The 17,666-nt window shown below is 35.2% G+C and overlaps 1 protein-coding gene across 5 annotated transcripts in view; it reads right to left on the reverse strand.

Annotated features, from left to right (window-relative positions):
* Window positions 1-17,666, reverse strand: part of MEI4 (meiotic double-stranded break formation protein 4) — a 231,324-nt gene that overhangs the window by 119,844 nt on the left and 93,814 nt on the right. For all 5 annotated transcript variants that reach the window (XM_064650094.1, XM_064650093.1, XM_064650091.1 and 2 more), the window contains one exon: window positions 16,314-16,445. In XM_064650094.1, coding sequence (XP_064506164.1) covers window positions 16,314-16,445 — 132 coding nt within the window. The remainder of the gene's footprint in view (window positions 1-16,313; window positions 16,446-17,666) is intronic.

Below are 17,666 nucleotides of genomic sequence, written 5' to 3' on the forward strand. Positions count from 1 at the left end.
TTTTGAATTAAGCAGCATACAGAATGCTATTAGACCATGAATTCTACTAAAAATTTTTTTTCCCTCAGATAGATTTCTTCCTCAAATAAATATTTTAACAAATAGGTTATAAATAACAAAACAAACCAATATTTAGTCAATACTATTGATTCAAGTTGATTCAACATAAAACCCGTTGGAAATTCCTTACACTTCATTCATAATTTATCTAACTTACTATATAACTTTATATATAGCATTATATAACTTTATGAAGCTGTAATACCATTTCAGCATATTCTATCAATCTTGATCAGGACTTTTTGTTGGGTTTTTTTTGCTTTGTTTTATTTTTTTATAAGCTGTCACTTAATTTTAGGCAATAAAATTAGGATGGAGAAAGCCAAAACTCATAAGCTATTATTAAAGAATGAGGAGAATAATAATTTTAAACAATGAACAGAATCAATAACAGCTTTCAGATTTGATGTATTAATAACACATCCTTAAATTCAGCATCCGAAAAAATCTATTGCCTGTGTAGAAAGATATTTGGACTAAATTACTCCTTCTGACCTCAGAATCCATGAATCAATAATATAATTTAACTTTCAAATGCATTTAAAAAAGTTTGCAAGGAAGTTAAGAAGTATGTTCTGAAATTGAAATGTATGCTAAAATACATTTTTAAGAACAGCTCTTTTGATAAATAGAAATATTTTAAAATGAGCAAAAAGGCTCTTGAATATTTTTTTAATTTTGTCATTAGCATAAAATAACCCAGAACAGTACATATTCTTTGAAATGCTATTCAAGTGAACCCAGCTGTAGTCTACTCATTACTCAGCTCCTTACACATATGTATAGTACCACTATAACTGTACACAATTCTACAAGGTATCGATCAGTGGTGCAGTCCAGTCTTCAGCTGCCTTTTCTACCATTTTTCAAGCCCTCTCTTAAAATTACCATTTCCTCCATCTTTATAGATAAAATATATTATACACAGGTGTTACAGTGAATACTAAATATAAGCAGGGACATCAAAAGTAATCTCTCTGAGAAACACAGAATCCACAGAACTCCAAAAATGAAATCCCCAAAAGGCTTCCTCTGTCGCAAACCAGTCACTTCTGCACAAAAAAATCACCTGTTTAAATCTCTGGCAGGACACAGCTAAGCTACACCCTGAATTTTTATTACTGCCTGAAGAATAGTTTTAACCTCTTGCATTTTGAAATCCTGATTGTAGGATTTGTTAGTAATTTTATAAAATGAGTCAAATTTTGTACATTTTCTGTAAAGCCTCTGTCCTGCACTACTAGCATTAATTATTACATCCTTATTATACCCATCTCCCCAAAACTAACATCCACACATTTAATCATAATAGTATTTCAATTTCTTCCAGAACTCAGAAGCAGAGGAAATTTGCTGTGGAGTTTTGCCTACTTCCCCCTACATCCCAGGCTCGTCCCACGAGCTCATCAAAGGGGTTTTATGTAAAAATATACAAGGTTTCAAAAATCTGCACGCAGGATTTATTAGAAGGGCCTTCGGTTCTTTTATACCTTGAGAGAGTGCATGGGAGAAGGCATTGCACACTTTTCTCAGGAGGTTAAATAACACAAACTGGCAAACTTTAGAAAACTAAACTTTTACTGGTAAACTTTAGAAAATAAGGGACATTGGAAAAAGTTTAAAGGGCAACATTCAACCAAAATAAAGCATTTCACAAAGCACTGACCTAGCACATGTTAACCCATACAACTTAGCAAAATCCAACCCATCCAGCTTTAAGTTACCCAAATATCAAGAAATGAGATTAGAAGAAGAAGTAGTAAAAAATGAGAGAAAGAGAGAGAGAGAGAGAGAGAGAAAGAGAGAAAAGAAGAATTATAGCTATCACCCTAGATACAGCATAGATCCAGCTGTCAGGAGTCCAGGAAATGGCAGGGCTGCAACAGTGTGGAGACCACGTCTTTGGTTTTATCTACTCTGCCCCCCCTGTGGCCCTGGGTGGGACTTCTGGCCCACTGGCCACTCTGGGGCTGGCCTGGGGCTCCAGGGCGGGGTGTGGGGCAGTGCTCCTGGTGAGCCAGTGACCCACAGCTACTCCAGGGCTGACCAAGGAGGCTCTGAGGGGCTGGGGTATGGAACTGGGCACCATTTCACCTTCATGAAATTCAACCTGGCCCTTTCTTCCCACACACACAGCTGAGTTTGCCCGAGCTATAACTAACATAACAATCCAGTGTTTTATACTCTTCCTGTGCAAATGTTGACCATAATGATTAATGTTAATATAACATATAAATAGGAGTTTAAGAGTTCAGATTTATAGCTGAAAGGGTGCTCAAGTGTTCTATTCACAACCCTTGCTCTGAGACAGGTTTAAGTATACTTATGTCACCCCCAAAAGGTGCTCATCCTGAATGTATTGGAGTACTTCAGTAAGTAAGTTTGCCATCTAATTAATCACCAAGTATATTTCTTCTGCTCAGAATATAAAAGGACTACTCCTTGAATGGCAACTTTTCATGTTCTGCAAGACTATTACAATTGCTCTCCCCCCTTAGTCCTCACTTTTCTAGACTATTTTATGGAAACCAACATTTCATCCACAATATCTCAAAATACGTCAAACGCGCACACAAAGAATCCCATGAAAATTACCTATAAAACATGGAAATGCCCTATTCTGTGATTGACTGTATTTTTAAATAGATGCAAAACTTTAAAAACAAGTCTATGTAATAATGATTTTTTTTTAGTAATCATTATATTCTTGACATTTTGACCAACTGTTTCTTATATATGTCGCCTATATTGTGCTATACTAGCACCATTATAAGGAATGTTACATTATAATGATAACGAATGTTGGGCAACATTTCATACTCTTCATCACAAAGCAGCCTTTACTGCTTGGCCTATTTAGCAACACTATTTATGGAAAACAGATGAATTTTCAGAAAGATATTACTAAGTTTTCCATGATTTCAAAAGTCACACTTTAAACGTGATTAGTAATGCTGTATAGCAAATAAAAAAAAACCTCTTACATAAAAAAGATAATTCTGTATGCAGTTTAATCCTCATGTGACTCTCTAAAAGCATTAGAGGAGCAGAAACCCTCTTCCTTTTTGTTAGTCTTAAACCCACGTATAAGGAGAATCTCAGCAGTTTTATGCTTTCCCTGAAAGTTAACTTCCTCTACTTTTTCTACACTCAAGAGAACCAGACAGGTATAGTTTAGAAATAGCTGTCTTTCATATGGCAATTAGTTTTAAGAAACTGTGACCATGGAAAACCATATCTTTAATAATCCACAAATTGGAATCACCTCCTACAATACAGACAGAAAATATAGGTACAAACTTCTAATTAATTAAATTCAGATGCTTATCGAAGTATACTTTCCTCTAAGCTAAGTAAAACTGAGTGATTCTCGAGCAACCCCTGTGTAGAATAAACTAGCAGGATGCATTCCAAAGGTTGGTCAAGGGATTCATTAGCAGAATTATGAAACATTGAAGAAATTAAGGTCTATGATTCAGACTACATTCTCTAATATTGCAAATAATTATCTTATTTATTTTATATAGTTTCTTAATGTACTACTAGCTGCCTGCTTTTATTAGGAATGGCAGTTTTAAATCAATATAATGACACTGCAAGCCTAATTTGACTATTTTATGCCTACAGTTGTGTTTGGTTGTGGTTTGTTCTGTTTTTTGTTTTTGCAACTGCACTTGTTTTCAATTAGAAGAAATACTATTTCCTGTCCTTGTTATATGCATGGACATGAAATGTGTATCATTCAGTCTCTGCTCTGAATATAGAACTGATTTTTTTTTTTTTAATGACAGTCATTGCTATAATTCTTCACACACAAATATTACTTTAACTTCATAAATAATTTTAGAGAGAGTGAGGTAGCACTTTCCTCCTTTTAAGAAATAATCTTTTAAATATTTAATGTAGCTGCTAATGCCAATCTCCGCTGTCTAGGACATGGTTTTACAATGCCTGCTATCACACAGAAATACCTAAATTCAAAGCAAGACCCTTACTGGCTTCTGTGAAAACTCTGTATACTGATGTTTTCCTCTTTAAACTCATAGACATGCACTCACAGAAATAAAAATAAAAGTAAAAAGCGCATACAGAAATGGCCTGAGACAGACATCTACAGAGAAAAAGTTTCAGCCTGAATGGTAAACATTTGCCAAAATTTATGAAATGAAAAAAAACTTTCATGATAGAAAACAATATCATTTACCTGATCTACAGTGTGGATGAATTTTGCTGAGTGAAATTGATTTTTTTTCATCTTGTTACTGAGAGAGAAAAGTATTCTTTTCACTTTATACCCAAAAATTTATTCTGTTTTCAGCAGATGGTACAACAACAACTTTCAACCAGACAGCATTTCTCTGACAGAAGCACAACTCACTAGTCTAATTTTGCTATCAATATTGGAAATACCAACTGGAAATATACACCATTTACTTTTGAGAAAAAACTTAGCAATTATCTAGAATTACTACTTAGTAAGAAAAACTTTTCAAGCTTAAAAGCTCCTTCCTCTCTTTAACCCCAAATTTCTGATGTTACCTTCTCCTGGCTACTCAGGAGACAAGAGTCTGTGAAAGACAGACAAGGTTTGGTATGTCTTCTGATAGAAGAGAAAGGAAGGTAATTGTGATGGCCTTTAGGTGACTGAAAGGAGGTGAGAGAACATCAAAGACCTAACAGTAATACAACAGCAGCAGACAGAAAATGACTAGGCAAAGAGATATCATTCAAGATATCTAGATGGACACAGAAGCGAGGTTCATCACAGTGAAGGAACCAACCACCGTGCTGATGACACTCCTGCTAGTGGCAAGCATTGCTCTAGATGTATTTTGAGATCTCAGTAATCCTTGGTCATTTCCCTGTTCCTTGTGCATTGGGTAAACAACAAAACCTTCCCCAGAAGCAAAAATGATGTATGCTCTTGGACATGAGAGGACACAAACAAGGTTCATCGAGCTTACAGTATAAGCTGCAAGCTTCCCAACTAAACTACACATCCTGATGAAAAACAAAACAGCTCCTAAAAGATCCAAGGACTAAGGTTTCTAGATAAATAATTTTGCCTGCTTGCTCTAGTTATTCAAGTTCTGAAAATCAGTCAAGTTCTAAATTAAACAGATAGAGAAGCTAATGTGCCTGTTTCCTAAAAACTGCTTCCTTCATTAAAATAATTAAAAAGTAACAACAGCAAAAATATGGGACATACTTGAACATAATTTTTTCTAGCAGTTATTTAAGGTCGCTCTGGAAGACTAAGGGCTACCTTAGTGGGTTACGTGCCATCCTCCAAAACAGATATTTCACTTTTTTTAGGTGTATGAAAGGTTTTCTACAGGACATTCGAGAAAAGTGAGCTTCACAGCATGTTTCAATATTCACCTTATGTTCCCATAAACTGATAATTATTAGCTTCACTGGTTCATAACTCCCAGAGTGTTAGTGAAGCTCCTATAAACTTTCCTGAAGAGTATTACTTCTTGGTAGGTAGAAATATAACTTGTCTTTATATGACTTAACACCTCCCTTAGGAACTCACCTAATTTGCAACTATAATCTCACTTAATTCTTGAAAATTTATCAAAATCAAAAAGACGAATTGGCAGCCTGGTTTACAGGAGAGCAGACTTTGGCCTCTTCAGGAATTTATTTGGGAATATCCAACATGCTTTGACTCTGGAAAGAAGAAGGATCTGGGAGAGTTAGTAGATGTTCAAGGATCACCTCCTTCACTCTCAAGAATGGTATACCTGCAAAGGTGGCAGGAGGCATGTGTGAACGCACAAGGATGTCCTGACAAAAAATACAAAACAAGCATACAGCGGGGTCAGGTGAATTGGGAAGAACATGAAGGCACTCTGAGTGTGCACGGAGATGGTTAAGAAAGCCAAAGCTCATCTCATGTTGAATCTGGCAAGGAAGGTGAAGTGCATCAAGAAGGATTTTTACAGGCACATCAGTAACAAAATGAAGATGAGAAAAATGTGCCAAGGAAACTGGTAACAAAGGATGCAGTGCTTTCTTTGCCTTGACCTTTACTGGTAAAACCAGCCTTGAGGAATTTCACATCCCTGTGACCAGTGGGACAGTCTGGAGCAAGGAACAACTTCTCTGTGGAGAAAAAACAGGCTAGGGAACATTTAAAATAACTGGACATACATAAGTCCATGGGACCTGGAAGCATGCACCTGTGATTGCTGAGGGAGTTGGCCAACGTCATGGAAGGGATACTCAATTTTCTTTGGACAGTCACAGCAATTAGGGGAAGTTCTTAAGGACTGAAAGAAATCAAATGCCACTTTCTTCTTCAAGAACAAACATGGAAACGCAGGTCAGTCAGCTTCACTTTGATTCCGGGACAGGTGATGGAGCAAATAATCCTGGAAACCATTTCCAGGCCTACGATGGACAAAATGGTGATTGAGAATAGTCAGCATAGACTTACAGGCTTGTTAGGTGAAGAGTGAAGGTGAAGATTGAAAGCTGCCTGGACTGCCATTCTTAGAGGGCTGTGATCAGAGGCATAAAATCCAGCTGGAGGTCACTTACTAGTGGTGCACCCCAGAGGCTGACATTGGCACTCAGTACTGTTTAACATCTTCGTGAATGACCTGGACACCGAGATTTTTGCACCTCCAAACTCAGCAGCTTTAGAGATCATACAAAAGTAGAAGTGATGGACATACCAGAGGAGTTTATTACTATTCAGAAGGACTTTGACAGGCTGGAGAAACTGGCCAAGAGGAATCCTGAGATGCCACAAAGGGAAGTGCAAAAAATGCTTTGAGCAGGGTGTCCTGCTTTGAGGAGGAAACATCATCTCCAGAGGATGTTTCCAACCTTTTCCATTCCACAATTCTACAATCATTCAGTGAATTCACTGTCTTTAAGTTAGTCAACAGGATTGAATCATAGTCCACATAATCAAATTGTGTAGGAAGAACTCAAAATGGTTAACTTATTCAGTTACTCTAAACTAAGTTCTTTTACAATTTATTCCAAGTGGCAGAAATACTACTTAAATTTTTAGCTCTCTCTCATATTTATCATACACAATTCCCTATACTATTCTGTATTAAATATTGTAGCTAGGCTTAGTAAAAGAGCTTTGATTAAATGATAAGGTTACACAAAGAGTTCTTTAAAACTGCAACTTCAGCTAGAAGTTTAATAATCTGAAAACTCAAGAGACACTAGTAGTAACTTTTAATGAAAGAATTAATTATAAGGATGAAATAGAGCCAAAAGGATCTTGTTTCAAGACAATACACCCAGAGGTTTAATTGTGCTTTGCCAACTCAATTCCAGGAATGAGAGATGCCAAGAAATTCAAAACATACAAGCTACATCTTCAAAGTCTGCACTATAATCATGCAACCTGGGATGCCATTGTTTATGAAAAAGGAGAAATACCCACAAATTTTGTTTCTATTTTTCTCATTTTCTTGCTCAATGCATTTGAGTTCTCCCTATGTGAATTGCCACTGGAATCAAGTGAAAATAATCCTCTCTTATACAGTAAGAAGCTAAACTGGAGTGGATTCAAGAAGGTTATTTTCTAAGACTAGTTTTAATTCTGTAATGTTGGTGCTACACGCATTTCAAATGTATACTTCAGCATGAATGTAATAATTCTAGAAGACATGCAATATACACAGTGCTATCATAAATTCTTTTGTGACCATGTACGTGTGTGCGTGTGCGTTTACAACTGTGGTTCAACCCTGCAAAGGTATCTGGTTATCTGCATTTCATCCAAGTTCAACACTGCAAACAGCAACGTCTTAATCCTTAATCTAACCAAGCCATAGAAATTATATCCTGCCTGAGCATACTTCAGCTTCTCTTTCTGGAACACCTCCAACTTCAGCAAAGCATTCTGCTGCTCAATTCCTGGACACCTAAGCCTTGCTCTCTATCTTAGAACCAATTCAGGAACTCACATAACTAACACTCAGATCTAAACATACTCAGCTGCTTCTCCCTTCCTTTCTCACCACAAACCTAGACCAGTATCTCATTTCTATATCTCCCTATGAGTCTCAATAAACTCACTCTTATTCTGACACTTACTCAGGCCCACCAATAGATCTTCACTGAATCCACTGCGGATTGAAAAGGCTACATCATCAGTGCCTACTGAAAATTGAAACCCCAGATTCCTAAGCCCTTAGCACAAAAACCTTAAATCTAGCTCTGATACTTTCTATAAAGATGTTCAACTTTAGCTCATCACTACTTATCTCCCTAAATTAGATCTACACCAGAAATCCTGTCAATGTAGCAATGCATAGGAGTTCTGAAAACTACTTTCCCCTCTAGGCACAGAATTAATAGTAGTTTGCTGCCAGATCAAGCCTTAACCAGCCAGGTAGAGTGCTGCCATTCAAAATCTATACAAAGTTTAAAATAAGCTATAGAACCAGATTTCATCTTGCACTTGTCTCTGCCATGCAAACCATTACTATAACCTTAGCTACAGAATAAACTCTAGGTAACCCAATCCCTTTCATCCCAGACTTAAACCTACTCTATTAATGACTTCTACATCAGTTAAATCTTAGAATGATGAATTCTGCTTGTTTCAGAGCCAAACTTGGGACAGCAGCTCCTTCTGAATGTGGTGGCAGCATTCAGTGCAGCTCACAAGCACATGTATTCAAATATACACCACCATCACCACTGTAGCCTATGACAGTTTCAACTGAGAAGTTAGCCAGACAGTTTGTTCTAACACCAACTCTAATCCAACAGTGAACTAGCAGAACAAGTACAGTCTTGTTAGTCATGACAAACACTCCTAGGCCCAGTCTTTCAAGCATTTCCCTCTGTGGTGAGGATCTTATTTTTCCATCTTAATTCTAAACCCCATTCTAATCCTAAACGTAACTCTAAATACACTAGAGCCATCCTTCCCAATTAACAACCTAAGCTAAGAGTTCAATTCAAGTGCAAACAAAATGTAAAACAAACCCATTGCTTATCAAAGAACAGAAGCAGTTTTTCTATGCTTGATGGCATATCACAGTGTACTACAGAAGACAGGCCACTGTGCATGTGCTTAGTGGTTATAACATCTCACAGTGAGCTACATAATAATGAGTTTTTAAAAGCATTTGAACATATTAGAAAGCACTGAACAAACACCAGTTAATCTTCCTGGTCTTGTGATTTAAAGTAGTGATGGTTATGCATAAACTCTATAGGTAGACAAACACAGCTTTAAATGTATTTTTAGCAAACCAAACCAAACCGATAAAAGAGAGTCCCAATGGGGCAAGCTGATAAGTCATTATGTAGAGGACTGTCACACATGCTTAGAGAGAGGCAAGTGTGTGCAAAGCTAAGAAATTCAAAGCTATTGACGTGTCCTGTAAAATAAAAAGAATGTTTTAAAAGAAAAACGAAGTTATGATTTCACACTGGTATCCAATATAATTTTATAGTTTCCATTTACTTTTTACTGTATTTTTCTAAGCTCTTAAAGACAATTTTAATTATCAGCCGTTGTTACTCTTCCAAACAAAAATTCATTATATCAGTAATTCCTTGTTGGAAATTCTAGGGCTACGACTCTTTTCCATTTCATGAAGATACAAAATACTCAAGCAGCCAACAGACTGCAAAGCCACTGACAAAAGAACTGTGTATTTATACTGTATCCCAAAAAAGCATTTAGTGCAACTGTGTTAAAAGCGCAGCATAATAAAGACTTTAAACAAGTATCCAAAACTAAAAGCAGAAGGCAAATCTGTGACAAAATGTTACCTTGCCTGGAAACTGAACTTTTAAGAGCACATATGGTACATATACTATTCACATGGGCAACTCCAATATCCAAAAGCATTAAGGAAGCAGTGCTTAATTTTTTGAAACATCATTCCATTTTGCAAATCATTGTCTGTAAGCAAGAATGCTCCAGGAAGAAGGTAACTTAACAGGAGCATTAAACAGGAAGGTAAATTAACAGGAGCATTTGAAGACACAGGTTAAGTAAAATCTGCCTGCCAGACTAACAGGTATACCACGTATGCCACAAAAATCTGATGCTTCTTCCTTATTCATGTTCTGCTTTCAGGCATGCAAAAGGATTAACTAAGCTGTAAAGAAAGCAATAGGAAAAGGACAGAATTAACACTGATAATAAGGAAGTAAAAGCAGCATAAAAAAAAAAAAAGTGCAATGAAAGCTTGACAGCATCAGAAATTCAAACAGGTAATTTTTAGGTAACTTTATTTAATTTATAATCATGTTATTTTAGGCTTTGTTGGTTTGGGTTTGTTTGAGGGTTTTTTGTTTGTTTGTGGGTTTGTTTGGGGTGGGGGGGTTTGTTTGTTTTAAATCCTGGATTTTGTGCCCTATTTAAACTAAGAAGATTTTCAGGAATATTACTTATTTGCTTTTTAGATTTGATATATTCTGATTTTTGTAATTAAGCATTTTTCCTTTTCCAGTATTATGTTTCCATGAATGACATGATTCATGAATATTAAGAGTAACAATTCTCTAGTCGACACTGTTCTCCTCATGTAATTGATATTTGCTGCTTCTGTTCCCAAACACACCTGAGGTTTTCTGATTACATGTCAGCCTCAATTTTGCCAAGCACCTAAGTGTAGTCAAAGCCCTGTTCCTTTTAGTTCTGTAAGAATACTTCCAAACTCCTTTCTCCTTAATGCTATCATTTTAAGATAGTATGACAGGAAAGAGAAAAACTGCACGAACCATTTGTCATTTTCTAGTTCTGTCTGACTCGTAAGCATCTTAAAATCTAATCTTTAATAGGGGATGACATATGCAGCAGAAGCAGGTATACATTTCAAAGGTGTATGGCACTCTTGGCATATACCAAGTCTTTACTGATTCTTTCATTCCTGCCTTTCAGGGAAGAGATATATGTTTTCCCAAATCCATATTTCCAAACTGGGTATATAAGAAAAAAATGCAGATCCACTGATTATTCTATCCAGCCATTATTTCCTTTGTTAACAGTAGCATCAGCAGTCACATGTAATAAAAATTAATCCTACATTTACCCAGAGCACTATTTTGCAGCATCTTTAACAATTCACAATTTGAAATTTGCTTACCAGCATAACAAGGAAAAAAATGACATCTTAGAAAGGATGAACAGATGTCCAGATGCAAGTTTAATTATTTTCATAAGATCTACCTGGCACCAATCTCTTTTCTTTTACCTAGAGGAAGTATTAGTAACCTGATGTGTCAGTAAAGCCAACAGTAGAAACTACAAAGAGCCAAATGTGCTTGATAGCCATTTTAGTACCTCAAACAACAGTAGACTGCAAAATGTATTTAGCTTTTCTAGCTGCATAATATTCTCAGGGTTTTGTTGTGTTTTGTTTTTGGTTTTGTTTTTTTTTTTTTAATTAACTATTTTAGCCATTTTCTACCCTATTTGGGAAAAAAAAATGTATAGCTTTTTTTTCTAACCTGTAAGAAAACATATATAAATTTATGGCTGAAGAGAGAAGCCATACTCCATAAATGAAGTAAACTTCTTGGAAAGAGGAGCTTATCTGAAGAATTCTCTACATCAGGTCAGACACACTTGCACATGGAATAAAGCATGAGGTAGGTACCACACCTGCCCAGAACATCCACTGTACACAGAATGGATGCATGGAGAAAGGCTTAAGAAGAAAGTGTGAGAGACTGAAATGGTTAATGGCTTAAACATTGTTAAGATCACTGAAGCCTGCTCCCTGCCTGAATATGTCTCCTGGATTTCAGGGAATTGGACTGGGAGTTAAGCCTCCTTATGGGAACTTGAGATAAGATAAGGGTGGTACTATTGTACTCAGGTACTATCTCAGGTTTAAGGAGAAGTAAACAAGGCTGGGAAGAGACCATCCCTTTGACAGGACTGCCACCATCACTTCAACCAACAGGCATCAAAATTACAACTACCAAGTCTCATCCCTGGATCCAATGGGTGGCAACTACATAACTTTCTACTTTTATTCCTTCCTATGGAGAAGCATACACATCACACACACCATAGCTGGAATGCATCTTAAAAGAAGCTTCAATACACACATCCTGCACATTCAATCACCATCAATCATCAATCTCTTGTGTACACTTAGAGAATTTGAACACTTGGGAAATAAGTTAATTTATTAATTATCCTAACTAAAATATAACTTGCTACAAACATCTAATAACGTTACTTACTTAAGTTTGTCAGTGTACAGACAGAAGTATGTTTTGCATGACTACCCGTTACAACTGTTCTGTAGGATCAGGCACCTCAGGTAATAACACCTCAGATAATCCAAAAAGAGATTTCATAGAGATATTATGGGATTTTCATCTCTTAACTTTGGATGCCTTCAACATAAATATCTATATTTCAGCTGCATCTCTTAACTTTGGATGCCTTCAACATAAATATCTATATTTCAGCTGATCAATGTAAGTTTCCTTTCTCATAGCCAAATGAGAGAAGCGGACAACTCAAGGGACAATTATAATAGTTACGTACAACAACATAGGTTAGACAAGAAATGACTTTTTCCTTCCCTTTGCTATCATGGAAAATTAAAGCAAGTAAATCAGATCAAAACACCCACGTCTACTACAAACATCTAAAGAAGAAGAATCTCACCCTTTATGTCTTGTGTTGAAGTCTAACTGCACCAGTCATTTCAGGTTAGAAGTCAGCACCCACATTTGGATTTAGACTTAACACTTACACATAACATTAAGAATTACATATAACTTGGTGTCTTTGTTTAAACAAAAACCACAAAACTAACACACAACTATTCAGTGTATGGCTCCAGGATAAAAATATTTAAAGTTTTAAAAAATGAAAAATAGTATAAAGAAAGTAATGTGATATAAAAACATAATGCTAGACAAGTTATGTATCAGCAATTACTGAATAACAGAGTTTTCCAAAACCTCGCAGTACATCTTCCTTTTTCTATTTTCAAATCTATTTTCTTGTTTTTAATTTTCTTCTTCATATTTCTTGGACTTATCACTGTGGGGTTAGAAATGGGCAGTAAACCAATATGTGCTTTCCATTTCTGGTCCTCTGTCTTTGAAACAGCTATCATAAAGGAGGACCATGGTGAGGAGCTCAACATTTGAAAAATGATCCATCTTCCACAATATCACTATGAAATCTTAGTATCTTACAGTTTTATGTGGTCTGCAGTAGGAAGCCAACTGGGGATCAGAAGATTTCTATTCCATAGGGCAATAAGGTTCAGTTACTGTATTCTTAAAAACTGTATTAATGAAGCTTGAAAGGTTACTATTATAGATAAAACTGATCCAACATCTGTAAAAATTAAGGCATCCAATTGAGTTTATATTAATATGCTTTTGCCTAGAAGTCAGCATCCTGATGTCAGCAAAGTACTGAAGCAGGAGCTTTACTTTAAGCACATGATGAAGTACTCGAATGAATTAAAGCAAACTACTAACTGGCCTGAGAGCTTACAACCATAACATTCATTTTAACTGAGTGGAACATCAGGATAATGATACTGTTTTACATATTCCTTACCTAATTTTCTATATTAACATGTGGGAATATCATATACAACATTATATTATTCATATATTTGACATTAATTTTTCGTATTGTAAGATTAATTGATATAGCCAATTAGAGAATATAAAAATACTCATAATAATCTCTGTACTTTTCTATTGTAGTTTATTCGATACACTCTCATATAGTCAACCTGATTTTTTAATTTGTAAAGCTAGGGACATAGGAAGCTTTTTGAAACTGTGGGTCATAGACAGATAAGCTGGCCCAAGAAGACTCAAACTCTCTAAAATCAGTCAGAATTCTAAAGTAAAAAATTTTCAATATTTATCAAAGGATGTACCCACAAACCCACAAGGGGTTGAGCTGAGCACACTTCCCATTGAAGAAATGGTTGAATATAAAGTTGCATATTCTGGTATGCATACATTTGACAAACTATTTGGACCTTAGCTCAAGCCTTAAGGAGGAAGTTAAAATGAAAATGTTGAGCTATCTAGATTACTCATTTAGAAAAATTAAAAAGGATTTTGTTTTCAGTCCAAGTCAGTGTTGAAAAGCATCTTCAACTTTAAAAAAATAATTATTACTATAACATAAATACACAGAAATTTGCTTGGATGAATAAGCTATTTTTTCAATTTCTGTTTTCATCAAATGCTCAAAAGTCAATTGCAAGCTAACCTGAATACATGCCTCAGATTATTTCTTTATTTCTCCCATCTGCCAACACCACCAAAAAACCAAACAAACAACAAAGCAAAACAAACCCCACACATTTGTGCATCTCTAATCAGAATTAAAATTCAGAGTCCCTAATTTGACTGTTTTCAATGGAACACATGAAACACCTTTGCAATTAACAGCAGCGTTGCTTAAGTAACAAACCACAATTAGGATACTTGTCAGCTAATGAAGTATTATCTTTTCTAATTTAAGTATTTAAGAAGCATTTTTTTTAAAGTTGTCATTTTCTGTATTTTGAACTGATACTGTATCATTAGATTTGATTCCAAAACAAGGAAAAAAATACTTTAACCCTTTTTAGAATTGTACCTACCAAAAATAATGTTACACAAAGTCAGAAATTTAGAAGCAGGTCTGTAAATCAGGCCATCAGAAATACCAGAGTTTGGAGTCCAGTTGTGATACATTTCCATAGTATATTATCACATAGAGAATGTATAAGAGTTTTTAAATGAACACAATATATCTATTTGGACTAAATGCAAGAATGCATGAAATTTAAAAACACTGACTTCACAGCAAGCTAAGAACTTCAGTTACTTTCCCTACACGAACTGCAGCTTTTCAAAGTCCTACAAAGTGTCAGCTACAGACAGACACACAGCTCCTAAGGCTTCACCAAATACAAAAGCAATACTTAAAATAATTACAGTACGGCAAGGTTAAGCACCACAGTAACCAAGTCAGTAAAGTGCAATGTTCAGTGTAAGCTTGACATCACTGTGGAGCACTGAAAGGTTCCGTGCTGCCACTGGCAAAACCAGGAAGGATGACTAATTCTGTTACACAGGTGAGATTTAATAATGTTAAAAACTAACAACTTCTTTAAACTTAAAAACCAATTATTGTTTCTAATTACACTTCCCTATTCTTACATTTGTTAAAAGTCTGTTGACTTTTGGTTGCCATCAATGTCTTGTATGCTAACAGTGACTTAAAAGAAGACACAGCTCTTTGTCTAATTCTTTCAAAATTTGCCTTTCTTTTCAGTAGTAGAAATCAGTGTTGGAAATTATACATTCCCTCACAGCAATCTGAACTTACTATCATATCATACCCTAGAGAGAAAAATAATAAAGTTCTTGAGCAACACTTAAGACATTTGTTAAACTGGACCACTGCTGAATATATCTACGATGAATGTTTTCTGTATGTATCAATAAATTTATTGGCCACCAAATAAAAAGCTGCATGCTTTCTTTTTATTGATCATTTTAGGATAGTGTGCAATCAACTCCTAATCCCAAGTGAGGCTGAACACTTTGCATAAAATACATACCCACAACATAAAAATACATGAAAAATCTATAAAACCTATTTATTTCATACCTCTCTTCTTCAAATGTTAAAGCAACATTCACTTTCTCTTTTCCTCTCTTTTTTTAAACTCTATAGTTTACTGAAAAAACTTAACCTAAATATAAATTTTACCACAACTTCTATTCTGCTCCTTACCTCCTACTCATTGCATCAAACTAAATACAACATTATGTGTTGGATAACTTTTGCATAATGAAAGTTAATATTATGATTTGAAACATGAAATTTAGTTATAAAATAAAATGAAGCAATGATCTTTCCAGTTTTACATGAGCAAGAGACAGAAATAATTTGTTCAGGTGGGTCCCCAAGTTGTACTGCCTGCATAATCAACAATTTACACATTACACTAAGTGTTCTAACTAATTATTTCAAGTGTTTTTCCAATTATATAGCATAATCTTAAAACCTATTGAGTCTATTTATTACACAGTCTGATAATTTCACTTTTCCATAGGGAAATTTTCTTTTACTTTATACCTCCTTTTTTTTTTTAATTTCCTGTTTAAGTTAGGTCCTAGCATTTTCTGGGTTCTTGAACCTGCATATTCTATAGGCTAAAGCATTTATTACGTTTTATGAAACAAACAGATACAGCCAAAACACTCCCCAACACCACTCTTCAGCCCTTCTCCAAAAGAAAAGACGACAGTACCTGGTGGGCCTGCAACAGCTGCTCAGCAAACTGACGTACTTCTGATAGTAGAAGCGATATTAAAGAATTTCTTAATATGCTGTTCCTTCCTAGCAAAATCAGTGTTTCTGATACAGAATGCAGTGCCTGAAACTAAAGAGAAATAACAGTAAATTTAATCTTTCAGAATACATCTCCGTCTTTTTTACTGTTAAATACAAATGCGATTTACATATTCAAATTTTAAAGAAAAAATCAAATTCAAAAATGTCAACTGTTTAAAAATCTATTAGTTACATACATATGAGATCTATGACAAACTGACATCTGTTCTCAAAACATTAACGCTACAGGAAACTCTCATATGAACAAACTCCTCCAAAAGTGTGAATTCCCCAGGACACACCTTTTCAGCATTAGATATCATCAAGCCCATCTGCTGACAAAGAAAGTTGATGACTACCCTGCACATACAGTACTTCTGTTTGTCACAGGTAGACATATGAACAAATTCTTTGAAATTCAAACACTTATGCTAAGACATAAGTGTTTGAACTCTGATAACTCTGTCAACAGAGTTATCAGGAATAAACCTAATTAAATGCTAACTGCTGGAAGACACACTATATTTTCAAATTCAAACAGTTCATTTTCATATTGTTTTTTAACAATGCATTTCTCCTGAACCACAGGAGTGATGTGAATTTACATGAGAATTTTATTAGATTTTGGGGTTTTTTTGCCACTGTCTTTTCTATTAAGAAAATTGTTTTCTTTGTTCTCTGAAATTAATAGATATTATGTAACGAAACTTACTGCTCTACAAAGTGTACATGACATTCTTTTGTAAAACACTACTGGAAGAAACTGTCATTTCTATATATAAAAGCTCTTTCAAAGAAAAAAAGACACATTAAGTACAATTACTATAAATTCCATTTTACAAAATTAATATTCAATAACTCTTTGAGTATTTTTGACTGATAAAAGGATATTCTGACCAAATATTTTATGTCTAAGAATAACTGCCATGTCTTAACCACTCAACATCAGACCACTGCATCCTATTAACGATGTAGATTATACCTCTAGCCAGCTCACCTGTGTATACACACATACACATGCATATATATGAATAAAAATACTTGCATGGGATGAATCCTCCTGGAAAACATTTCCAAACACATGAAAAGTAGGAAAGTGATCCAGGTAGCAGTCAGCATGAATTTATTAATATTTACCTTAATTTTACCATGGTTTTCAACACTGTCTCCTGTAAAATTGTAACTGACAAAATTTTGGGCTACATAAGTGGACAGTGAAGTGGACTGAAAACTTCTGCTGTAAAACCAGTTAATTAGGCAGGTTTGCATC

Source organism: Pseudopipra pipra, chromosome 3 (genome assembly GCF_036250125.1).
Source record: "Pseudopipra pipra isolate bDixPip1 chromosome 3, bDixPip1.hap1, whole genome shotgun sequence".
In the NCBI taxonomy this organism is placed as follows: Eukaryota; Metazoa; Chordata; class Aves; order Passeriformes; family Pipridae; genus Pseudopipra; species Pseudopipra pipra.